General features: G+C 53.0%; 1 protein-coding gene across 1 annotated transcript; it reads left to right on the top strand.

The window, feature by feature from the left end:
* Positions 1–12,567: 12,567 nt before the first annotated feature.
* RRM2 (ribonucleotide reductase regulatory subunit M2) lies at positions 12,568–25,530 on the top strand. The gene is given in 10 exon segments (XM_068155363.1): positions 12,568–12,633; positions 12,636–12,716; positions 13,655–13,708; positions 13,710–13,787; positions 13,865–13,961; positions 16,132–16,163; positions 16,819–16,952; positions 17,593–17,684; positions 21,891–21,991; positions 25,378–25,530. Coding segments are annotated over 10 exon segments (888 nt in total).
* The last annotated feature ends 1,106 nt before the right edge of the window (positions 25,531–26,636 follow it).

Raw genomic sequence — 26,636 nt, 5'->3', positions numbered from 1 at the left:
CTTGACTGCAGCTGTGTTTGAATTTACAGCCACCTTAATGGAAGCTGACAGGTCCTGAGATAAATCAGCTGCTGGGGCAGTGACTTCCGGTCCCACCGAGGGATTGGGCGGAAGTGACGTTGCTCCATTACTGGCCGACGGAGAAGAAGAAGGAGGAGAAGGAGTAGGCGCCATGTTGATACCAGCTGCCGCCTTTGGCAGCTTGCTGGAATCAGCAGAGTCATTTAGAGCTGCTTTACCAATTAACTTTTTAGCCTTCTTTTTAACTGACATGGGTTCTGCACACTCTTCGTCACTAGGTGACTCTGGGACTGATTGAGAGCCACGGCGTTTTCTTTTTGATCTAGTTTTAATAACAAAACATGCCCTGGACACCTTTTTCTCTCGCCGTAAAGAGAACAGTAAATATGCGATTACCATCACCAGCAACAGATTTATACACATCAAATAAATCACTTTTGGATCCCAGGCATCACCTAAAGTTACTCTTTCCTCCGGTGGAATCTTAAAACCCTTTATCTCAATTGGGAGAGTGGTGGAGGTAACATTCCTGTATCTCACTGGCCATAAGATATTAATACATTTTCCATACCATGATTTAACTCTATACATAACCCACATATAAATTGTCCGCACCAAATATTTACCCAGGTAATGCAAAATCAAACCCAAACAATACCTGTAAACCAGAGCCCCAAAAATTGAAAAGAATAATCGCTCCACAAACCACAATACCTTCATGTTTGCTAATTCAGCTGGAAAACACTAAATCAATCAAGTAATAAATTAAACTAATTATCTGCCCCACATTGGGCGCCAATAAAAAAAAAATGTGGTGGGGTGTAAGGGTAAGGCCAAGAAGCCTCCTCCCTTCCCCCTTGTGAGGTAAAGGGAAAGAAAAATTGAAGGGAAGGGAAAAAAAAAAACTCACAAGCTGAATTAGCAAAGCAGTGGAGCTATATTTACAAAGCCATGTAGGGTATGCAGGGGAATATTTACAAATTTACAATATCTACAATATATACAAAGATATACAACAGAGTAACACAGAAATGAGAGTAACCCCCCTCGGACAGAGAGGGGTTCCCCACCTCCGCTCTCCCCTCTCTTCCCCCCCTTTCCCCAGAATGGGATAGAAAGAGAAAGAAAAGAGAGGAAAAAAAAGTTAGAAGCAGTTCGTGTTAATTGGAAGGGAGTTAACACCGGCCTTTATCTGTCTTCAAGGCTGAGGCCTTGGCAGAAAGCCCAGCACAAGACAGAGCTGCTGCATGAAGAAGAGGCGGAAGCAAGACTGATAGAAAAGTCCTGGAAATGATCAGTTCACTCCCATTTCAGAAGGTGCTTCCTCCCACTTTGCCAATGAAATAGTTTTGATTATTCTTTCCGTTTACCAACTTCCATCCACCATATTCCCTTTCTTAAGGGCACAGCCTCAAACCGTCACACACAGGTTTATCTGCACCCCAGGGGGTGTCCAGACTGCCACCAGGCTGGCACACTGGCAGGTGCTCAGCCATTGTCTGTGCTGGGGCATGTTTGGGGTTTGACCCTTCTGGACACTCCTCTCCAGTCTCAGTCTCCCCTCTCCCAGCTCCAAGCCCTTGTTCCTCCTCCTGGCACTCCCAGCCCCTGTCACAAGTCCCTCTTCAGCTCTCCTGGAGCCCTTCAGGCACTGGAAGTCTGCTCTGAGGTCTCCCTGGAGCCTTCTCTTCTCCAGGCTGCACAGCCCCAGCTCCCTCAGCCTGTGCCCACAGGGGAGGGTCTCCAGCCCTCAGAGCCTCCTCTGGACCCCCTCCAGCAGCTCTGTGTCCTTCTTGTGCTGATGGCCCCAGGGCTGGAGGCAGTGCTGCAGGTGGGGTGTGAGCAGAGCAGAGGGGCAGAATCCCCTCCCTCAATCTGCTGCAGCTCAGGCAGCTTTTGCCACACTCCATGAGGGAAGGAGTTAAGAGTTGCTCTCCAGGGAGCAGTGGGAAAGACTCCGAGCTGGTGCCACCCTCCAGTGCCCTGCATTAACTCCTGTGCACAGCACCATCGTGGTGGGAAGGGAGCTCTGGAGCTCACCCAGCCCAAGCCCCTGCTCCAGCAGAGCAGCCACAGCAGCTTGCCCAGGAGCACAGTGCCCAGGGGGGGTTGGAAGCTCTCCAGAGGAGACTCCACAACCTCTCTGGGCAGCCTGCTCCAGGCCTCCAGCAGCCTCACAACAACCAACTTTCTCCTTCTGTTCAAATGGATCCTCCTGGATTCCAGCCTGTGCCCACTGCCTCTTGTCCTGTTCCTGGGCACCACTGAGCAGAGCCTGGCCTCTTGCCCTCCACCCTTTAGCTCCTCCTGAGCACTGATCAGATCCCCTCTGTGCCACGGGGCAGAAGTGCAGCTCCAAGCCAGGTCTCACAAGGACCAAGGTGGCTTGGAGGGCTCTGCTGACCTCAAGCAAAGGGCTTGAGGTACCAGGATGAAAGGCAATGGTTTTGAGCTGGCACAGAGCAGATTGAGACTGGGGAGGAAGAAGAATTTCTTGGCAGTGAGGATGGGGAGAGCCTGGCACAGGCTGCCCAGGAAGGTGTTCAGGGCCAGGCTGGGTGAGGCCTGGAGCAGCCTGGGATGGTGGGAGTTTGAAGATCATCCAGTGCCATGAGCACCTGGGGCACAGCAGGGCCAGAGTGTTGTCCAGAGGCAGCACCACTTCCCTCAGCCCCTTCATGCCAGCCTAGAGCCGGAGGCTTCTCAGGGCAGGGATGGCAGCAAACAGCAACAGGTCAGCACCTTGCTGAAGTCTCCACCCTCCAGGCGGAGGAAACCTCTGCTGGAGAAGAAAGGGTCCCTGGAGCAGGCAGGGAGCAGGGATGGTGTGGTGGGTTAACGCGTCTTTCTGAAAACAAAAGAAGAAAGCAGGGTGGAGGGCTTGCGGGTACTTTACCCTCCCTGAAGGGCGTTTCCCCCCTGGGAAAGCTGAGTCTGTTCCACTCCCCCCTCCCTGCCCAGCTAGGGTATAAAAAGCAGGACATCATAGCAGTTGGATCTCCTTTTTGGCTCCTGCCTCTGCTGGATGAGAGCTACTGCAGCTGCCCTCCTGCTCCTCAGCCACGTGGCTGGACCTGATCCTTTTCCCTGCTGCCTCTGCACCTCCTCAGAGAAAGACTGGTTTTGTATTATTTTTTTTTCTGTCTCACTCCCATCCATTCTTGTTCCTTGCCCTTGTGAACCTTGTTTTTCCCTGTTATTGTTATATATATATAATTTGAAGAAAAAAAAATTATTTGCCTCTCTACTTCCAAGCTGACTCCAGATTGTTGCTTAGTGGATTTGCTCCTTACCTCTTTATTTTCCTCCTCTCCCTGTTTGGAGGGAGGAGGTGGGGGGGAGTGGGGAAGAGATTCTCAGCCTTTTCCCATTTGAGCTTTTAACTCTCAGCTAAGGCTCAAACCACTACAATTTTTGGCGCCCAATGTGGGGCTTGGAAATTAATCTTGTATTGGGAAAGCAATACTTTTTTTCTGAAAAAGGAGCTAGAAGTAGAAATGGCAATTTTAAAGAACCTGATGGTCCAAGCCTTTGCATGGGCTTTTGGCTGGATCTTTTGGACCCACATCTACAAATTAATAACTTACCACTTGGTGTGGTTAATGATAGAGATGCTGATCAAGTGGATAAAAACTTTACCAATTTAGTTAGGCATGTATCTCTTGAATTCATTGAATTTCACTGTCAGTGGTAACTTTTCTAACAGGAAACTTTCCTGAAGCAAGTTATGAAACCAATGGTGTAGATAAAAGTGCCTGTGATGGAAAATTGCTCTACATTGCAATATGCTCCATATGCCTAAATGTAATCCTTATAGTGGCATTTGCTGGGACCGTGTTGGGTGGAGGACTAGCTAACCCATTAAGAGCTGTTTGGAGGGTGATAACACACTCCTTTGTGCTCTTTAATGACTGGGGGCGTGTCTGCTGTGGGCATTGTAAGCACTCTGTAGACACCAAGAGGGAGGGGTCGGGTTGTAATGACTGTGCCAGCTCTCAGCCTGAGCCCCAGGCACAAGGGTTTGCCCCACCACCAGCAGTTCCACAGTTGACCCCTGATGCTCCTGCCAATGCAGTCTCTCTAGCACCGGTCACCACACGCAGGTAAAGAAATAAAAAATCATCGCCAAGCACAGATGGTGAGGAAGGAATCTCAGCAGGCCCCAGCACCTCACAGAACCCAGCGGTGGATGAAGATGATTCAGACCAGGAAATAACTGTTACATCGCTGCCCAGAAAGGAACTAAGGCAAACTCGTCTGGACTACGCAAGGAAAGAGGGTGAGCCAATACTAAGCTGGGCCCTGAGATGCTGGGACGAGGAGGTGGACACAGTGGACTTGGATAAGAGGGAAGCGAAGCTTTTAGGCTCCCTGACTCGTGATGCTGGTCTGGACAAAGAGTTAGCCAAACTTGATGGAATACACACTCTCTGGGCCCGGATTCTGAACGCCATCAAGAGCCGGTACCGCTCAAGAGATGACCTGCCCTGGGCCCCAGTTAGATGGACAACTATGGAACAGGGCATTCGGTATCTGAGGCAGATGGCTGTGATGGAAATAATTTATGGGGATGGCCAGCTCCCTTCGGACCCAGATGAGGTGCCCATGAGACGGCCCTTCGTAAAGAAACTCACCCAGGGTGCTCCTCAGAAATATGCTCACACATTAGGGGGGATACTCTTGACTGGACAGGATGGAAGTCCTAAAATTGTCTGTGAGTTTGCCAATGATTTAAGGGAATATGAGGATAGCGTAAATCAGAAACCCCTGATCTCAGCCATAGAAACTATGGCTAAAGACATTGTCAAAGAGATCAAGACCTCCATGTCTGAACTGAAAAAGGGGAGCGATGCCTCCTTTTCCCCTTCTCCTTCAGAATGGGTCCAGGTTTCGGCAATCAGGAACAGGCGACCTTCCCCTAGGAGATCACCCCAAGCCAATCGGGGAATGTCAAGGGGGTCTCTGTGGAGGTTCCTCTGTGACCATGGAGAGGACATGGACACCTGGCATGGCCAACCCACCTCTGCCCTCTGGAACAGGGTGCGGAAACTGCAAGGTGGGCACCACGGGGATAACTCATCCAGGAGAAGAGCTGCCCCAGTTTCCTGGAGTGGTCCCTCTCGCTCAAGAGACCCTTCCCCTAGTAACACAGGACCATGTGACAAGTGTGGACATTGCCGCCAGCATTAGAGGTGCCCTACCTCCAGCCAGGTGGAGGCGAGGGATAACAGAGTATACTGGGATGTGTACGTGAAATGGCCTGGCACTTCAGAAGCCCTGAAGTACCGAGCTCTGGTGGACACAGTGGCCCAATGCACCCTGATACCATCGGGGTACAAAGGGGCTGAGTCCATAAGCATTCAAGGAGTCACAGGAGGCTCACAAGACTTGACTGTACTGCAAGCTGAGATAAGCTTGACCAGGAATGAATGGGGAAAGCACGACATAGTGACTGGTCCAGATGCACCTTGCATTCTTGGCATTGACTTTCTGCGGGAGGGATGCTTCAAGGACCCTAGGGGGCACAAGTGGGCGTTTGGGGTGGCAGCTGTGGAGACTGCAGGCAAAGAACAGCTGTTCACCATGCCCGAGCTGTCGGATGACCCCTCCGTAGTGGGCAGCCATAAGGTGCAGGATTTGAAGTTACCTATTGCCTCTCGCATAGTACATCGCAGGCAATACAGGACCAACAGAGACTCTCTGCACCCCATACACCAACTGATTCGATGACTGGAGAGCCAGAAGGTGATCAGCAAGGCTCACTCCCCCTTCAACAGCCCGATATGGCCAGTGCGGAAGGCAAATGGGGAATGGAGACTGACTGTGGACTACTGTGGCCTGAATGAAGTGACTCCTCCGATCAGCGCTGCGGTGCCAGACATGCTGGAGCTCCAGCACAAGCTGGAATCGAAGGTGGCCAAGTGGTATGCCACAATTGACATTGCTAATGCCTTTTTCTCCATTCCCATTGCAGAAGAATGCCGGCCACAGTTTGCTTTCACCTGGAGGGGAGTACAGTATCAGTGGAATAGGTTACCTCAGGGCTGGGTCCATAGCTCAACCATCTGCCATGAGGTGATCCAGACTGCCTTGGAGAAAGGTGGAGCTCCTGAGCATCTGCAGTTCATCGATGACATCATTGTATGGGGTGAGACAGCAGAGGAAGTTTACCAGAAGGGTAAGAGGATAATTGACATCCTGCTGGAGGCTGGCTTTGCCATCAAGAGAAGCAAGGTGAAAGGGCCTGCCAGGGAGATCCAGTTCCTGGGTGTTCAATGGCAGGATGGCCGTCGCCACATCCCTCAGGAGGTGGTGAACAGGGTAGCCACTATGGTGCAGCCCACAAACAAGAAAGAAACACAGTCATTTTTGGGGCTTGTGGGCTTCTGGAAAATGCACATTCCCGGGTACAGTCAAATTGTGAAGCCTCTCTTCCATGTAACAAGGAAGAAAAATGATTTTGTGTGGGGACCTGAGCAGCAGGTGGCGTTTGACCAGATCAAACGAGAGGTGGTCCATGCTGTGGCTCTGGGACCTGTTCGAACTGGGCCAGAGATCAAGAATGTGCTGTACACTGCGGCTGGTGAGAATGGTCCTACATGGAGCTTGTGGCAGAAGGCTCCTGGTGAAACCAGGGGCAGGCCCCTAGGTTTCTGGAGTAAGGGGTACAAAGGCTCTGAGGCCAACTACACGGCGACAGAGAAGGAAATCCTAGCTGCCTATGAGGGCGTCTGGGCTGCCTCTGAGGTAATTGGGACTGAGTCACCTCTATTTCTAGCTCCGAGGCTTCCAGTCCTGACCTGGATGTTCAAAGGGAGAGGCTCAACCCCACATCATGCCACAGATGCTACCTGGAGTAAGTGGATGGCCCTGATAACTCAGTGAGCTCGGATGGGGAGCTTCGAACGCCCTGGCATAGTGGAAGTGATCACCAACTGGCCAGAGGGTGCTGACTTTGGAATGCCACCAGAGCAGACAGTGACCCGTGCTGAGGAGGCTCCCCCATATAACGATCTCCCTGACAACGAGAAGGGCTATGCTCTATTTACAGATGAGTCCTGCCGGCTTGTAGGAAGCAAGCGGAGATGGAAGGCAGCTGTCTGGAGCCCAACAAGGCAAGTGGCAGAAGCAAGGGATGGAGAAGGTGAATCCAGTCAGTACGCAGAGGTAAAAGCTGTCCAGCTGGTCCTGGATATAGCAGAACGAGAGAACTGGCCAGTGCTATACCTCTACACTGACTCCTGGATGGTAGCCAACGCCTTGTGGGGGTGGCTGAAGGAATGGAGGAGGAACGGGTGGCAGAGAAAAGGGAAGCCTGTTTGGGCCGCTGACCTGTGGCAAGACATCGCTGCCTGCCTGGACAGGCTGCCAACCAAGGTACGGCACATCGATGCACACATCCCCAAGAGCAGAGCCACAGAGGAGCACAAGCACAACCACCAAGCAGACCTGGCTGCCAAGATCTCCCAAATAGACTTGGACTGGGAACACAAGGGTGAGCTGTTCTTAGCTCGCTGGGCCCATGACACTTCTGGCCACCAAAGGAGAGATGCCACATACCGGTGGGCTTGGGACAGATCCGTGGACATCTCTATGGAGGCCATCTCACAGGCCATCCATGAGTGTGACATCTGTGCTGCCATCAAGCAGGCCAAGCGCATGAAGCCTCTGTGGTATGGGGGGAGATGGTCGAAATATAAATATGGAGAGGCCTGGCAGATAGACTACATCACCCTTCCTCGGTCTCACAGTGGCAAGCAGTACGTACTGACCATGGTGGAGGCAAGTACAGGGTGGCTGGAGACCTATCCAGTTCCTCATGCCACTGCTCGCAACACCATCCTGGGCCTAGAGAGACATATCCTGTGGAGACACAGCACCCCTGGGAGGATTGAATCAGACAATGGAACCCACTTCAGGAACCATCTCATAAGGGACTGGGCAAAGGAACATGGGATTGAGTGGATTTACCACATCCCATACCATGCACCAGCTGCAGGGAAGGTCGAGCACTACAATGGCTTGCTAAAGACCACCCTAAAAGCCATGGGGGGTGGAACCTTCAGGAACTGGGAAAAGCACCTAGCTCAAGCCACTTGGTTAGTGAACAGCAGAGGATCTGTGAACCGAGCTGGTCCTGCCCAGTCCGACCTGCTGCAAACAGTGGATGGAGATGGAGTTCCTGTGATTGCTGAGAAGAACCTGCTGGGGAAGTCAGTGTGGGTTTTCCCTGCTGCTGGTGGGGGCAAACCAACCCGAGGGGTGGTCTCAGCTGAGGGGCCTGGTCACACGTACTGGGTTATGTTAGAAAGTGGGGACATTCAGTGTATCCCACAGCAGAATGTGACTCTGGCTGAGAGAGGATGAACTCAGAGGAGGCAACACTCATCAATGTAATTATGTGAATAGTTATAAGTTGTTCTAAGTTTCTCCATCCTAGTTTAATACCAGCCCAGCATCCAGGACCCAACATACCCACTGCACACCAACCCAAAGAGCATCATCTCACCTGTACCCGTTCCTGATGTCCCTACAGCAACGGACTGTTCCCTATGTCCATACAGCAACGGACTGTTCCCGATGTTCCTACAGCAACAGACTGTTCCTGACTTTTTCCTTTCCCTTTCAAAGACAGACTGATTCCTGATTCTTCTCTACATGCCTGCCCAGTTCAAGCACCACCTACAGTGACCATCAGCAGAGAGAGAGACTGCCCTGGGAGAGAGCAAGCCGGGATAGCAAGAAACTTGCACCAAGGATTCAAATACCACGTGTCAAAATCACATGAAGGGGCTGTGGCAGGAGAGAAGAAGTGGAACAGAGGGGTGGATTGTGGTGGGTTAACACCTCTTTCTGAAAACAAAAGAAGAAAGCAGGGTGGAGGGCTTGCGGGTACTTTACCCTCCCTGAAGGGCGTTTCCCCCCTGGGAAAGCTGAGTCTGTTCCACTCCCCCCTCCCTGCCCAGCTAGGGTATAAAAAGCAGGACATCATAGCAGTTGGATCTCCTTTTTGGCTCCTGCCTCTGCTGGATGAGAGCTACTGCAGCTGCCCTCCTGCTCCTCAGCCACGTGGCCGGACCTGATCCTTTTCCCTGCTGTCTCTGCACCTCCTCAGAGAAAGACTGGTTTTGTATTATTTTTTTTCTGTCTCACTCCCATCCATTCTTGTTCCTTGCCCTTGTGAACCTTGTTTTTCCCTGTTATTGTTATATATATAATTTGAAGAAAAAAAATTATTTGCCTCTCTACTTCCAAGCTGACTCCAGATTGTTGCTTAGTGGATTTGCTCCTTACCCCTTTTTTTCCCTCCTCTCCCTGTTTGGAGGGAGGAGGTGGGGGGGAGTGGGGAAGAGATTCTCAGCCTTTTCCCATTTGAGCTTTTAACTCTCAGCTAAGGCTCAAATCACTACAGATGGGGGTGCCTGCAGGTGAGCTCCAGGCTGTCTGCCCCTGGCTCACTGAAGTAATTTGCAGCCCTGGCTTTGTCCCCCCCTGGTCTGAGGCTGGTTGGCTTTGAGGCCACCCAGATGGTCTCCTGGCTGCTCTGTTGAGGTGCCAGGCTTGTTTCCTGGGGCAAGAGGGAAAGGGTAGCCCAGGCCACTTGGCACAGACTGTGCAAGAGCAGGGGCTCCACACAAAGAGCAGGAGCAGGGCAGGGCTGGGGCTGCCTTCCTGCACAGGCAGCTGTGGGTGAGCAAGGGCTGAGGAATGCCCCTGAGGAATGCCCCTGAGCAGAGTCCTCCAGGTGGTGCCCAGTGCTGGCCTGGAATGTTCCATCTGTGCAGCCCCCTCAGGGCCAAGGCAGACCTGGGCCAGAAGCCTTCTGTTGGGAGAGTTGCTGCCCTGTGCTGTAGGAGAGAAGGAGGTGGTGGTGCCAGGGGGCAGTGAGAGCCTTCTCCAGCAGACATGAGAGCAGGGCTGGGTCTCACTGCCTACCCATGGTGCTGGGCAAGGGAGTGAGGGCAGCAGGCTGAGAGAGGGGATCCTGCCCCTCAGCTCTGCTGAAACCCCACCTGGAGCCTGAGGTCCAGCTCTGGAGCCTCCAGCACAGGGAGGACCTGGAGCTGCTGCAGCAGGTCCAGAGCAGGCCACAAAGAGGAAAACCTCTGCTATGGGCACAGGGGGCACTCACTGCCAGGCTGTGCTGGGGGCAGTCACTGCCAGGCTGTGCTGAGGGCACTCACTGCCAGGCTGTCCTTTGGGCAGTGGAAGAAACCATCCCTGAGCAAGGAAGGGCCTGCCCTGGGTGATGCCCATGAGCCAGGGAGAGGCCAGCTGGGAGCCAGGGAGGTGCCCATCGTGATGAAGCAGGTGATGGGGATGCTATGCTGGTGGGAAGGGTCTTTGCCATGCTGGCACCGAGGGCACACAGCAGCCACGGCCAGGGCAGAGGCTGCTGAGCTCCCCCTGCAGCTGCTGAGGCAGCCCAGGCCGTGCTGGCAGCCTGCAGGAGGAGCTCCGTGGGCAGCATGGCCACGCAGCACCCCACAGCCCTGCTCCTCCCTCCTTCTTTCTGAGCATCCAGAGCCCTGCAGGCAGCCTTGGGCTGCTCCTTCCGTGGCACAGGCAGTGCTGGAGCCGCCCCCAGCCCCCATCCCATCCAGTCCCCAGCCAGCGCTGTGGTGCTGAGCTGGCACCGCTGCCTTCAGCCCCTGCCCGGGCTGCCAGGAGGGGGTGGCTGGGCTGCAGTAATAGCACAGCGCCAGCAGGGCCAGCGGGGCCTGGGCTGTGCCTCTGGGGACCCTGGGTGGGGAGGGAGAGCAAAGGAGTTTGGCTGGGGGCGAGGGGGCTGCTGTACCTCTCTGCCAACCCCTCTAGCAGCTGGACAGGAGGCAGAAGATAGCAGGGTGCTGGGTGGGTGCTGTTGAGCCTTTTGGAAGTTGTCTGGACTCCTGTCCCTGGGGCCTGCTCTCCCGGGGCAGAGCAGGAGCATTTCCCTGCCTGTCCCTGCCTGTCCAGGCTGCCTACTTGCATGGAGTTTTCCTGCAATCAGGGAATGGTTTGGCTTGGGTAAGGCCTCTAAGATCATCCAACCCCAACCCAGCCCCCCCATGGCCACCAAGCCCTGGCCCCAGGTGCCATGGCCACAGGGCTCTGGAACCCCTCCAGGCATGGGGACTCCACCACCTCCCTGGGCAGCCTCTGCCAGTCCCTGACCACTCCTGCACCAAAGACATTTTTCCTCCTCTCCAACCCAGCCCTCCCCTGGCACACTCCAGGCCATTGCCTCTGGTTTTGTGCTGCTTGCTCTCCTGGGATGCTTTGTGCCCTGCTTACAAGATGCAGCCGGGGTCTGGTGGCAGCTGGAACACAATAGCTGCCTGCACTGCCTCTGTGTTGTGTGACCAAAGAAAGAAGAAATGTGAGCTCCAGCTTCCCTCCCAGCCTCTGCAGGCTGCCCAGGCTTGCCAGGGGGAAAACAGAAGGGAAGAGAAACAGGCTGAGAGAGCTGGGGCTGTGCAGCCTGGAGAAGGCTCCAGGCAGACCTCAGAGCAGCCTTCCAGTACCTAAAGGGCTCCAGGAGAGCTGGGGAGGGACTGTAGACAAGGGCTGGGAGTGCCAGGATGAGGGACAATGGCTTGGATCTGGGAGAGAGGAGACTTGAGACTGGAGAGGAGTAAGAAATTGTCGAGAGTGAGGCTGCTGAGACTCTGGCACAGGCTGCCCAGGGAGTGTTCAGTGCCAGGCTGGATGAGGCCCTGAGCAGCCTGTGCTGGTGGGAGGTGCCCCCCATGGCAGGGGGTTGGAGCTGAATGATGTTCAAGGTCTCTTCCAACCCAAACCATTCTGTGTTCCTATGAAACAGTGGGGGCTGAACCCCCCCCGAGATGTTTCAGGGGCAGAGATGTGGTGCTGAGGGCCATGGTGTGAGAGACTAAAAGTTGGCTCTCCTGGTGTGACTCAACAAAGATAAAATCACTTGCTGCTTGCCCAGACAATAGCTGATATGTGTTGGGCAGAGCCACTGGAAGGAAGGTGCAAAGATCATGTAGGAATCCTGTCTACCAATCCTGGATGCTAATCACCTTGGGATTGCATCGTGATAACACTGGACTGCAGCTGGCCTACAACGATGACCCAGCCATCATACCTTCAGGACAAGATAATCTCCACCCATCAAGTACCCTGGAAAGGGTAGACAATGGGTTCACCACCTGTTTCCTGATGTGTAATGAGTGTGGGGGCATGGAGATGGAGATGGAGGAGGCGGAGCCCCCCCCCCTCCATCTAGACCCTTGCCCAAACACACAGAAATGCACAGAAAGATTTCCAGGGGAACGATACCTGGACATTTACCTCAGGATGATTTTGTGGCCCCTGAATTCCTGAGGGACAATACTTGGACACATATCTAAGGACTAAAACTGTATAAAAGACTGGAGCCACTACTGGCTTGCAGAAGAAAAATGCAGGGGACTGTGTCCCCCAGACTGGATGATTAAAAGAAGAAAAATGGAGATGAAGGGAAACACAGGAGACGGACCATGCCACTGAGAGGGAAAAGCCCGGGACAATGCTGCTCAGGAGAAGCGCCTGTCGCTGGGGATGAGCCTGTCGCCCATGAAGGCCCTGGCGCTGAGCGAGAAAGAGAACACGGTGAGCCGTCCTCTCACCCTGCTGCCCCCAGCAGCACTCGGGTCCTGGCCAGCAAGGCTTCCCGCAAGATCTTCCAGGAGGGCGACGAGAAGCCGTCGGTGAGTGAGCGGTCCCCGGGCACCGCGCCCACCCTGCCCCCCTGCCCTGCTCCCTCTGCTGCTTCCCGGCACGCCTCAGAGCCGGTTCCCATTGAGATCGTTATTGGAGGCCTGGGGGAGGCTGCTGAGCGAGTCTGCAGCTGACAATGAGCTGGGTGGCAGTGGTGGTCTGCTGGAGGGCAGGGAGGCTCTGCAGAGGGCCCTGGCCGGGCTGGATCCATGGCTGAGCCCAGCGGGATGAGGTTCAACAAGGCCCAGTGTGGGGCCCTGAACCTGGGGCACTGCCACCCCATGAAGGCTCCAGGCTTGGGGCAGAGTGGCTGGAAGCCAACCAGCAGAGAAAGGCCTGGGGGTGCTGGTGGGCAGCAACTGGAGAGGAGCCAGGGGGTGCCCAGGTGGGCACAAAGGGCAGCAGCAGCCTGGCCTGGAGCAGCAGTGGCATGGGCAGCAGGAGCAGGGCAGGGATTGTGCCCCTGGATCAGACCTGGAGAGGCCACAGCTTGAGTGCTGGGTTCAGGTTTGGAGCCCTCACTCCCAGAGGGACATTGAGGAGCTGGAGAAGGGCAACAGAGCTGGGGAAGGGTCTGGAGAACAAGGCTGGGGAGGAGCAGCTGAGGGCCCTGGGGGTGTTGAATGTGGAGGAGGCTGAGGGAGACCTCATTGCTCTCTGCAGCTCCCTGAGAAGAGGCTGCAGGGAGCTGGGGTTGGGCTCTGTTCCCCAGGCTCAGGTGACAGAAGGAGAGGAAGTGGCCTGGAGTGTGCCAGGGGAGGGCTGGGCTGGGGATGAGAAGAAACTTCCTGACTGGAAGAGTTCTCAGAGCCTGGCACAGGCTGCCCAGGGGGTGGCTGAATGCCCTTCCCTGGAGGCATTCCAGAGTCAGAGAGAGGACCTTCCTCGGAGCTCTCTTCCCTGACCCCAGTCTCCCCTCTGCCTGCAGGCGCCGCGGGGTGAGGAGGAGGAGCCGCTGATGCAGGACAACCCCTCGCGCTTCCGTCATCTTCCCCATCCAGTACCATGACATCTGGCGGATGTACAAGAAGGCTGAGGCCTCCTTCTGGACAGCAGAGGAGGTGAGGCTGGGCATGGCCTGTGGCTCTGCCACGGGCCTGGGGCCCCCTGCACCTCCTCACCTGTGGCAATGCTCTAGGTGGACCTCTCCAAAGACTGACAGCACTGGGAGGCCCTGAAGCCTGAGGAGAAGTATTTCATCTCCCACGTCCTGGCCTTCTTTGCTGCTGTAATGGGTTGGGGCAGATCCCCTCCCCACCATGCGCAGAAATAACGACTCAGACAAACAGATTGCAAAAGTGATAGAAAGTTTAAATAGAACAGTGAGTGCGTGCAGAGAATTAGAAACACAGTGACAAGAACCCCAAAACAGACCCAGAGAGATCCCATCCCCACCTGAGGGTGCACCCAAAACCCCAGGGCTCCTCCTTCCCCCCCCCACTGCTAGGTTAGTCTCAGATGGCCAGATCTGAGACTGCCCATCCCCCCGTGGCCTTGGGCCTAACCAGGCCCATGGCTGGGAGAGCTCTGCCCCAGTTACCAGGTGGCGGAGAGGAAGGAAAGAGGAAGTGCCAGACCCTGCTGTGAGACTTATAGTGGTGCAAGGGATCATGGTAGGAAATAACCTAATGTCCTGTGTCCACCCACTGGGCCGGACTTCTGGACACAGGAAACACCCCTGTAGCAGAGGGCACCCAGCCAAACTACGACAGGAGCCACCCCTTATTTCATACCATAATCCCTGCACCCAAACACATCATCAAATCAGAAAACTGATGACATGTCCGGCGAAGTCCGTGTCTTCATCTGGGCGTCCACCCAAACAGTCTTTCAGTCAGGCTCTAGTGTCTGTCCATTCCAGTTCTTCTTAATTCATCCAATGGAACCTCCTGGCGATGCAGAGCTCATTCTCCTGTGGTGCAAGTTCTCCATGGATTCCTTGGGCATCATGGTCACCTGGAAAAGCCTCATGACTTCTCAGCCAAGCCTTTATTTTTCACCTATGTTCACTCGGCGGCATATTCTCCACCCCTGGGGCAGGCCAGTCGAAACCATCCAACCCACGACTGCCTTTTTCAATCCATCCAGGGTGCCACAACCAACCGCTTCCAACTGCGGTCCAAAACCACACGGATGCATGTGCGAGGTACTTCGCCCCCCCACTAGGCGTACCTGTACCGAGGCATGACAGCATCCGGCTGCACACACACCCCCCAGAAAGGGAGGGGCTGCACCACAGCTCACTGAGAAGAAGGAAGGTGGAGCCAGGTGCTAGGCGCCATTTTCAGAACTCGTCCGAAAAAGTCGGGGAAGAGACTAGGGCCGGGCCCGCCGCAGCTGAGCGCATGGCCGGGTCCGCCGCCACCGCTCGGCACACAGCAGGGCTCTACCCACCTCTATGGCCGCGGCACAGAATCAAAATCACCTCCACCCCTCGGACACTCAAATGGCTTCTCCAGTGAAAGCCATATACGCGTTCTCAGAGCCCTTGAAAACGGCTTTCCAGCTGGAGTCCCCGTCGGCCCCCCAGGGCTTCGGGAGCTGGCTCGCCCGCTCGCAGCGGCTGGCTCTATCCCCGCAGAGAGAACGGACCTGACTCTGATCTGCTCGCCGCTGCCCCTCCCCCACTTCGGTTCCCGCCGCGGAGGAGGGGCAGCTTCCGCGTTCTCAAGCGGTACCCCGATGCCGATGGTCGAGAACCACCCCTGCTTGAAATAGTAGGAGAGGGTCCGTGCCACCGGCAGTGCACCAGTTATCCCCCCACAATCCACAAGAACTTACACGGTCGCCCCGGCAACATCACTTGAGCCCCAACTGCCAAACCCAAACCAACGCCCAGAACTAAATTTAAGCTCTCCATCCTTTGCAATCGATCTGCAGAGTGGGCACAACAGCCAGCCCCACCTTGGTGCACCAAAATGTAATGGGTTGGGGCAGACCCCCTCCCCACCACGCACAGAAATGACAACTCAGACAAACAGATTGCAAAAGTGATAGAAAGTTTAAATAGAACAGTGAGTGCGTGCAGAGACCTAGAAACACAGTGACAAGAACCCCAAAACAGACCCAGAGAGATCCCATCCCCACCTGAGGGTGCACCCAAAACCCCCAGGGCTCCTCCTTCCCCCCCCCACTGCTAGGTTGGTCTCAGATGGCCAGATCTGAGACTGCCCATCCCCCCGTGGCCTTGGGCCTAACCAGGCCCATGGCTGGGAGAGCTCTGCCCCAGTTACCAGGTGGCGGAGAGGAAGGAAAGAGGAAGTGCCAGACCCCGCCGTGAGACTTATAGTGGTGCAAGGGATCATGGTAGGAAATAACCTAATATCCTGTGTCCACCCACTGGGCCGGACTTCTGGACACAGGAAACACCCCTGTAGCAGAGGGCACCCAGCCAAACTACGACAGCTGCCAGTAATGGCATTGTCAATGAGAACCTGGTGAGTGTGGAGGCTGTGCCCCCCCTGCCCCCTGGCTGGGCTGGGCACCTGCCAGGCCCTGAGGGGATGCCACACACTGCCCTGAGCTTCACCAGCTACCTCTGGCTGCTTCTGTCACTGTGAGCTTGCCCATGGGGCACTTGGCTGGTCCTGAGCCCTGGTCCTGCTTCCACCCTCTGCTCCTCTCCCTTGGGGGGGTGGATGCAGTGGAGAGCTTCTCCCATTCCTCTTGGAACCAAGGAGTTAGCTGGCAGCTGGGAGCTGTGGGGAGCTGCTGCTCTCCCTGCTGCTGCTGACCTACATGGCTGGAGTTAATCTGGGGGCTGAGCCAGTATCAGAGAGTGGTTTGGGCTGGGAAAGGCCTCTGAGGGCATCCATCCAGGCCCAATCCAGCCCCACCATGGTCTCCAAACCCTGGCCCCAGGAGCCATGGCCCCAGGGTTCTGGAACTCCTCCAGGCATGGGGACTCCACCACCTCCCTGGGCAGCCTCTGCCAGGCCCTGACCACTCCTGCACCAAAGACATTTTCCCTCCTCTCCAGCTGAGCCTTCCCCTGGCACACTGCAGGCCACTTCTCGTTGCCCAGCTGGGGTGCCCAGGGCAGCCGTGCCCAGGGCAGCCATGCCCATGCTGGTGCCTTGCTGTGCCCTGCAGGTGGAGAGGTTCAGCCAGGAGGTGCAGGTGACAGAGGCTTGCTGCTTCTACAGCTTCCAGATTGCCATGGAGAACATCCACTTGGAGATGTACAGCCTGCTGATCGACACCTACATCAAGGACCCCTCCCAGAGGTCTGCTGGGGCCCCACTGCCCCCTCTGGGGCAGGGCTCAGGGCTGGAAGGGACCTTAGAGCTTGTTTGCTCCAACCCCCTGCTGTGCCCAGGGACACCTCTCACCAGCCTGGCCCTAAACACTCCCAGGCAGGGAGGCAGCCACAGCATCCCTGGGCAGCCTGTGCCAGAGGCTCAGCACCCTCTGCCTCGGCTTCAAACCATTCCCCCCTGGCCTGGCTCCAGACCCCCTCAGGAGAAGTCTCTCTGCAGCCTTCCTGCAGGATCCCTTCAGGTCCTGGCAGGCAGCTCTGAGGTGCCCCTGGAGCCTTCTCCTCTGCAGGCTGCACAGCCCCAGCTCCCTCAGCCTGTGCTCCCAGCAGAGCTTCTCCAGCCCTTGCAGCATCTTTGTGGCCTCCTCTGGACTCTCTCCACACCTCTGTGTCCTACTGGGGCCAGCAGCCCCGGAGGCAGTGCTGGAGGTGGGGTCTCAGCAGAGCAGGGGCTGCTGGTGGTGCTGTGGGTAGGTGAGAGGGTAGGTGAGAGGGCAGCTGGAGGGCACACCACAGGGATGAGCTGCTGTAGAGCTGGGGGGAGGGAGGCTCTGTGGGTGGAGTGCAGGGGGTTCTGACTTCCCCTGAAGAGCTCTCTCCCCCCCCAGGGAGTTCCTGTTCAACGCCATTGAGATGCTGCCCTGTGTGAAGAAGGCTGACTGGGCCCTCTGCTGGATCGGGGACAGGAAGGATTCCTATGGTGAGTGCAGCCCTGGGCGGCCCCTCCCCTCCCAGAGCAGGCTTCCCCCGCAGGCTACAGAGCTCCAGGGCTGGTGCTGTGCCAGCAGGGCTCTGAGGCACCTCTGGAGCTGAGGAGGCAGTGTGCCCCTGCTGCTGTTCTGGGCAGGGCAGCCCTCACTGCCTGGCCCCAGGGAGTGTGGGATGGGTTGGAGGGACCTTGAGGATCAGCTGGGTCTAAGCCCCCTCTGTGGGCCTTTGTCCTTGGCAGGGGGGATTGAACTTGATGCCCTCCCACTGGCCCAGGCTGCTCAGGGCCTCATCCAGCCTGGTTGTCAGCTCTGCCAGGCTTGGAGCCTCCACAGCCTTCCTGGGCAGCCTGTGCCAGTGCCTCACCACCCTCATGGTGTGGCCGGTTGACGTTGCCCCCTTAAGAAAGGGAATATGGTGGACGGAAGTTGGTAAACGGAAGGAATAATCTAAACTAATTTCATTGGACGAGTGGGAGGAAGCACCTTCTGAGCTGGGACTATACTGGACATTTCCAGCACTTCTCAGTCAGTCTTGCTTCCGCCTTTGCATGGTGCAGCAGCTCTGCAGCTAACTCTGTGCTGGGCTTTCTGCCAAGGCCCCGGCCTTGAAAACAAGATACCAGGCCTGTATATTAACTCTTTTCCAATTAACACAAAACTGCTTTTAACTTCTTTCTTTCGCTCTCTCTCTCTTCTAACCTAATCTGGGGAAAGGGGGGAAAGAGGGGAAAGAGGAGGTGGGGAACCCCCTCTCTGCCTTGAGGGGGGTCACTCTCATTTCTGTGTTACTCTGTTGTATATCTTTGTATATATTGTAGATATTGTAAATTTGTAAATAATCCCCTGCATTCCCTACGTTGCTTTGTAAATATAGCTCCACTGCTTTGCTAATTCAGCTTGTGAGGTTTTTTTTTCCTTTCCCTTCAATTTTTTTTTTCCCCTTTTACTTTACAAGGGGGAAGGGAGGAGGCTTCTCAGCCTTATCCTTCCAAACCCACCACATTTTTTTTTATTGGCGTACCCAACGTGCGGCAGATAATTAGTTTAATTTATTATTTGATTGATTTAGTGTTTTCTGGCTGAATTAGCAAACATGAAGGTATTGTGGTTTGTGGAGCGATTATTCTTTTCAATTTTTGGGGCTCTGATTTACAGATATTGTTTGGGTTTGATTTTGGATTACCTGGGTAAATATTTGGTGCGGACAATTTATATGTGGGTTATGTATAGAGTTAAATTATGGTATGGAAAATGCATTAATTTATTATGGCCAGTGAGATACAGGAATGTTACCTCCACCACTCTCCCAATTGAGATAAAGGGTTTTAAGATTCCGCCTGAGGAGACAGTAACTTTAGGTGATGCCTGGGATCCAAAGGTGATTTATTTGATGTGTATAATCCTGCTTTCAGTGATAATTATCGTGTATCTGCTGTTTTCTTTATGGCGAGAGAGAAAGGTGTCCAGAGCTTGTTTTGTTATTAAAACTAGATCAAAAAGAAAACGCCGTGGCTCTCGATCAGTCCCAGAGTCATCTAGTGATGAGGACTGTGGAGAACCCGTGTCAGTTACAAAGAAGGCTAAAAAGTTAATTGGTAAGGCAGCTCTAAATGACTTTGCTGATTCTGGCAAGCAGCCAAGGGCATCGGCTGGTATCAACATGGCACCTACTCCTTCTCCCACTCCTTCTCCTCCTTCTTCTTCTTCGCCGTCGGCCATTAATGGAGCAACGTCACTTCCACCCACTCCCTCAGTGGGACCGGAAGTCACTGCCCCAGCAGCTGATTTATCTCAGGACTTATCAGCTTCTATTAAGGTGGCTGTAAATTCAAACACAGCTCCAGTTAAGGTGGCTCCTTTAAAGACTAGAGCTGGAAAGGGCAAAGATGGAGAAGAAGAGGAGGAGACTGATCCTGGTGAGGGGCCCTCTACTCTAAAAGATCCTGCTCAGGAGGAAGAGAAGGTTTGTTTTAAAGATCTAGCTAACCTAGTGAGATCAAAGCAGGATAGAGATGAAGCTAGGAAAGCAGCTGGCAAAGGTGGTTCTCAGCTTAAAGAGATCCTTAGGAGAATGACAGCAGGATTATATGGGCAAAGAATTCAGGGAGACGAGGAGGAAGATGATATTTTGGAGTGTTCTTCGCCCCGCGAGGAATTGCGAAATGTCCGTAAAGATTTCACCAGGGCAGATAAGGAGCCAGTTCTAGCTTGGCTTAGTAGGTGTTATGATACAGGTGCTTCAGCTCTAACAGTTGGAGACAAGTCAGCAGCTCAGTTAGGAACTCTCTCAAGGGACAATGGAATAGATAGACATCTAGGCGAAGCTCTCGGTAAGGTTAATCTATGGATACGCCTTTTAATAGCGGTTGCCCTGAGATACCCTTCCCGAGATGATCTTCCATGGAATCCTAAACCCTGGACTACCATAGATGAGGGAATTAAGCGCTTGAGAGAATTTGCTGTTAGAGAGCTACTCTATGGTGAACATGAAACTCTGAATCCTGATGACATTCCTGTGGGTATTGGTCTTGCTAAAAAGATCATCAAACTTGCTCCTTCTAATTATGCAAACATTCTGGCAAGCAGAATTGTGTCAAGAAGTTATGGTGGAGCTTCTCCTACGGTTGGCCAATTCAGTGATCAAATGAGACAATTGGAGGATAGCATGACACGTGGTTCTTTGGTTTCAGCCATTGAAAATCTGTCTGGAAAAATTGAGAATTGCATGAAGGATCTGAAAGATTCCATATACCAATTGGCACAGAGGGATAATTTCAATTCTTCCTCCAGGTGGGTACAAGTCTCATCTGTGAGGAATACACGTCCTCCAAGGAGGACATTCCAAAACAGGTCATTCCAAAACAGGTCATTCCAAAATAGACCACCAAGGCAATCACGTAGAACTATTTGGGTAACTCTGCGTGATCAGTTTGGTGAGAACATGAACCGCTGGGATGGCCAACCAACTTCTAATCTTTTCAGGAGACTGAGGGAATTGCAAAGTGGCAGAACCCAAGGTAGCAATACCAGAAGGGTAGCTGTTACTTCCACAGTTCCCCAGAACGACTCTTATGGCTCCAACAGTGGCTCCAGTTATAATACGCAAAGTTATAACCCTGCACAATATGTGCAATGCACATGTGCGCATCTTCCCCATAACTAGGGGTGCCCTGCCTCCCGCCAGGGGGAGGAGAGGGATAACAGAGATAATAGAATCTATCGGGATGTGTACATCCAGTGGCCTGGCACTTCACAATTTCAGAAGTACAGGGCCTTGGTTGACACAGGAGCTCAGTGCACCATAATACCATCAAATTATCAGGGATCAGAGTCTATAACTATTCTGGGAGTCACTGGTGGATCTCAAGAGTTAAGTAAGGTAGAGGTTAATATAAGTTTAACTGGTAAACAATGGAGGAAGCATACAGTTGTGACCGGACCTGATGCACCTTGTATTTTGGGAATTGATTTTTTGAGAGAAGGGCGTTTCAAAGACCCTAGAGGTTACAAATGGGCTTTTGGAGTAGCTTCAATAGAAATTGATGGACAAAAATTGAAGCTGTCTGCCAGACCTGAACTTTCTGATGAATCTGCAGTTGTGGGACAACATAAGATACAGGACATTAAATTGCCGGTTGCTTCTCAGACTGTGCATCACAGACAATACAGAACCAACCGTGACTCTTTGTTGCCCATTCAGAATCTGATTCGTCAGTTAGAGAGTCAGAAAGTCGTCAGCAAAACTCATTCACCTTTCAACAGTCCAGTGTGGCCTGTGCGGAAGCAGAATGGAGACTGGCGTCTGACGGTAGACTACCGAGCCCTAAATGAAGTAACACCACCTATGAGTGCAGCAGTACCAGACATGATGGAGCTACAGTATGAGCTGGAATCCAAAGAGGCCAAATGGTATGCTACCATAGACATTGCTAATGCATTTTTCTCTATTCCCATAGCAGAGGAATGCAGGCCTCAGTTTGCTTTCACCTGGAGAGGAATCCAGTACACTTTCAACAGACTGCCAATGGGCTGGATCCACAGCTCAAGCATCTGTCATGCAGTGATCCACGATGCTCTGGAGAAAGGAGGTGCTCCAGAACACATCCAGTTCATCGATGACATCATCGTCTGGGGTAAAACTGCTGAGGAAGTCTTCAAGAAAGGTAACAAAATCATTGACATTCTTCTGAATGCAGGTTTTGCCATCAAACGAGACAAGGTAAAAGGACCTAACACAGAAATTCAGTTTCTGGGAGTGCGCTGGCAGGATGGACGCCGACACATTCCAGTGGATGTGGTAAATAGAGTCTCTACCATGGCAAGTCCCACAAACAAGCAAGAGACCCTACGTTTCTTGGGGATAGTGGGATTTTGGAGACTGCACATTCCTGGATACAGTCATATTGTGAAACCTCTGTATGATGTAACTCGAAAGAGAAACCATTTCCACTGGGGACCTGAACAGCAAGCAGCCTTTGACCAGATAAAGCAAGAGGTAATTCAAGCAATGGGTCTGGGACCTGTCCGAGATGGTCCAGACATTAAGAACATTTTGTACACGGCTGCAAGTGACAATGGTCCAACCTGGTGCTTGTGGCAAAAAGCTCCAGGTGAGACACGTGGACGACCTCTTGGTTTCTGGAGTCGAGGTTACAGAGGTTCAGAGGCTAACTATACTCCAACAGAGAAAGAAATTTTAGCTGCCTATGAAGGAGTAAAAGCATCTTCTGAAGTGATTGGAACTGAATCACAACTTCTTCTAGCTCCCAGATTACCAGTTTTGAATTGGATGTTCAAAGGCAAAGGCTCCACACCACATCATGCCACAGACTCAACCTGGTCTAAGTGGATGGCTCTGATAACACAGAGAGCTCGAATGGGAAATCTTGAAAGACCTGGTCTAGTGGAGGTGATCTCAAGTTGGCCTGAAGGTATCAACTGTGCTAAACCTCCAGAGGAGAAAGTAACTCGTGCTGAGGAAGCTCCTCCTTACAATGACCTTTCTGATGATGAAAAGAAATATGCTTTGTTCACAGACGGTTCCTGTCGTCTTGTTGGAAACAAGCGAAGGTGGAAGTCTGCAGTGTGGAGTCCAACACGCCGAGTTGCAGAGGCGAAAGATGGAGAAGGAGAATCCAGTCAGTTTGCAGAGGTAAAAGCTGTCCAGCTAGCTGTCGACGTAGCTGAACGTGAGAGATGGCCAAAGCTTTATCTCTACACCGACTCATGGATGGTAGCCAATGCTCTATGGGGTTGGCTAAAGAACTGGAAGAAGAGTGGTTGGCAGAGAAAAGGAAAACCCATTTGGGCAGCCAACCTGTGGCAGGACATTGCTGATCGAATCGAGAGAATTCCAGTGAAAGTGAGACACATCGATGCTCACATTCCTAAGAGCAAAGCTACTGAGGAACAGCAACACAACCATCAGGCAGATCTAGCTGCAAGAGTTTCTCAAGTAGACATGGACTCTAATCTTGATCTCGACTGGAAACACCGAGGTGAGATATTCTTAGCTCGGTGGGCTCACGATTCATCAGGACATCAAGGCAGAGATGCAACATACCAATGGGCTCGTGACAGATCCATAGACATTTCCATGGATGCTATCACGCAAGTCATCCATGACTGTGACATTTGTGCTGCTATTAAGCAGGCAAAACGACTTAAGCCCTTGTGGTATGGTGACAGATGGTCCAAGTACAAGTATGGTGAAGCTTGGCAGATTGACTACATCACTCTACCACGTTCTCGTTCTGGTAAGCAATACGTGCTTACTATGGTAGAGGCAAACACTGGATGGTTGGAAACTTATCCAGTTCCACATGCAACTGCACGCAACACCATTCTCGGTCTGGAGAGACAGATCCTGTGGAGACACGGAACTCCAGAGAGGATTGAGTCAGACAACGGAACTCATTTCAAGAACAACCTTGTAAAGAGCTGGGCAAAAGAGCACGGTATTGAGTGGATATTCCACATTCCCTACTATGCACCAGCTTCAGGGAAGATTGAACGCTACAACGGTTTGTTGAAGACCACTCTCAAAGCCATGGGAGGTGGATCTTTGAAAAACTGGGAAAAACATTTAGCACAAGCAACCTGGCTGGTAAATAGTAGAGGTTCAGTGAACCGAGCTGGACCTGCACATTCAGATTTGCTACGGAAAGTAGAAGGTGATAGAGTTCCTGTTGTTAGAGAAAAGAATCTGTTAGGCAAAACTGTTTGGGTATTTTCGCCCTCAGGAGAGGCTAAACCTGTCCGAGGGGTGGTTTCAGCTGAAGGTCCGGGTCACACTTATTGGGTAATGCAAGAGAATGGTGAAATTCAGTGTATTCCACAAAGAAATTTAACTTTAGCTGAAAGAGGTTAATTTCAAACTGTTGTACAGCTACATCACGTCCAAAGGAAGAACCAACGAGGAATCTACGGTGCACGAACCCTGAGATCCCTGAGAGCCCTGAGTCAACTAAGAGACCCTGAGAATCCCTGTTTCCCTTTTCTTCGCTTCATCAGTGAAGAAATGAACTGTTTTCCATTTTTCTCATTTTCTGATTTACTTGGACTTTTGAATCATCTACGTCTGAAGCATAGCCGGAATGGACTATGAACTTTACTTACGAACTGTAAATATCGTTTTGGATTGGATGGACAGTATGAACAGCCAATGAAATTGTTTAGAAGGGGTGGACTGTGGCCGGTTGACATTGCCCCCTTAAGAAAGGGAATATGGTGGACGGAAGTTGGTAAACGGAAGGAATAGTCTAAACTAATTTCATTGGACGAGTGGGAGGAAGCACCTTCTGAGCTGGGACTATACTGGACATTTCCAGCACTTCTCAGTCAGTCTTGCTTCCGCCTTTGCATGGTGCAGCAGCTCTGCAGCTAACTCTGTGCTGGGCTTTCTGCCAAGGCCCCGGCCTTGAAAACAAGATACCAGGCCTGTATATTAACTCTTTTCCAATTAACACAAAACTGCTTTTAACTTCTTTCTTTCGCTCTCTCTCTCTCCTAACCTAATCTGGGGAAAGGGGGGAAAGAGGGGAAAGAGGAGGTGGGGAACCCCCTCTCTGCCTTGAGGGGGGTCACTCTCATTTCTGTGTTACTCTGTTGTATATCTTTGTATATATTGTAGATATTGTAAATTTGTAAATAATCCCCTGCATTCCCTACGTTGCTTTGTAAATATAGCTCCACTGCTTTGCTAATTCAGCTTGTGAGGTTTTTTTTTCCTTTCCCTTCAATTTTTTTTTTCCCCTTTTACTTTACAAGGGGGAAGGGAGGAGGCTTCTCAGCCTTATCCTTCCAAACCCACCACACATGGGCAGGATTCCCTTCCTGAGGCCCACTCCTAATCCAGCTCCCTTCTCCTCTCCAGTCCCAGCCACCCCTTCTCCAGCTCCAAGCCATTGTTCCTCATCCTGTCACCCCCAGCCCTTGTCCACAGCCCCTCCCCAGCTCTCCTGCAGCCCTTCAGGTACTGGAAGCTGTTCTGAGGTCTCCCTGGAGCCTTCTCCAGGCTGAGCAATCCCAATGCTGAGCACAGCAGAGGCTGTCGGCCCTCTGATCATCCTCATGGCCTCCTCTGGCTGTGGGCCTCTGTCGTGCCTCCTGTGTGCCCTGCCCTGGCTCCAGAGGTGCTGTGCAGCCCCCAGCTGGCAGTGGAGCAGAGCCTTTGCCTTGCAGATCTACAGAGTAGAGAACCCTTTTGACTTCATGGAGAACATCTCCCTGGAGGGCAAGACCAACTTCTTTGAGAAGAGAGTGGGGGAGTACCAGAGGATGTGGGTGATGGCCAAGCCCACAGACAACTCCTTCACACTGGATGCAGAGTTCTGAGGGGACTGAGCCCACAGTGCTGCTGCCTGGCAGGGGGAAAGGCAAGGAGCCAGTGACTGAGCCTCTGCTGCCCCTGGGCAAGGGGGTGCTGGGGTGCTTCTCAGCAGCCCCAGTGCAGCCCCAGCAGGGGAACCCTCTGCTCCATAGCCTCTGCCAAGGCTCTTCCCAGCACGTTTGGACCTCTTCTAGCCTCTGCCCCTTGGCTCTGAAAGATGTGGGCACCCTCCTGGTGGGAGGCTCTGGGCAGTGAGCAGCTTCTGCTGCCCCCCTGGGCAAAGGAGAGAAGCTCTGGCAGCAGGAGGAGTTCTGAGCAGCTGAAGGCTTCAGGTGTTGGCTGACTTGAGCATCCTGCAGCAAACCCTGGAGCCAGCCACAGGCCCCCTGCTTCCTTGGTAGCTTTCAATTTGGCCTTTTTAGTCCTGTTTTAATTGGTACCTGAACCTGGGCACTTTATGGTGGCAGAGAAACTTCCTCTCCAGATACTTGAGGAGGGGAAGAGGCAAGACTCCAACTCTGACTGCTGGGACCTGACTTTTAATGCTTCTTTCTGATGTGTGACTCCAAGCTGGTGCTGCAAGTCCAAATGTGGTGGTCTGGAAGCTGAGGAACAGGAAGAAGCTTGGTGTGGGAGATGAACTGAGCAAGCTGGACCTGCTGGCTACTGCAGAACCGACCTGCAGCTGGCTTCTGGGCTGCCTCCTGGAGAGCTGGTGTGACCATTTGAGGCTGTCCCTTTAAGAAAGGGGACATCGTGGCTGAATGTCTATAAACAAAAGACAGATCTAAACTAATTTCATTGATAGATTGGGAGAAAGCACCTTTGAACTTGTAATACAGCAGAGTATTCTGGGCAGTCCTGCACTTTTTTTTCCATGCCGCAGCTCGCAGCTTTCTGGGCTTTCGGCCAGACTGACCTTGAAACTGATAACTGCAAGTCCTTTACTAACTGCTTTCCAATTAACAACTGCTCCTTCTTTTCCTCTCTCTTTCTGACCCTCTTTGGGGAAAAAGGGGAGAGAAGGGGGTACAGGGGGAAACCCTTCCTCCAGACGGGGGGGGGGGGGGGGGGAAGGGAAATCTCATTCTGTGTTACTTTGTTGTATATT

Source organism: Melanerpes formicivorus, unplaced genomic scaffold (genome assembly GCF_026170545.1).
Source record: "Melanerpes formicivorus ecotype bairdi unplaced genomic scaffold, bMelFor1.0.p_v2 SCAF_31, whole genome shotgun sequence".
Taxonomy (NCBI): domain Eukaryota; kingdom Metazoa; phylum Chordata; class Aves; order Piciformes; family Picidae; genus Melanerpes; species Melanerpes formicivorus.
Note: the sequence above shows the minus strand (reverse complement) of the source record. Positions and strands in the feature narration are given on the sequence as shown.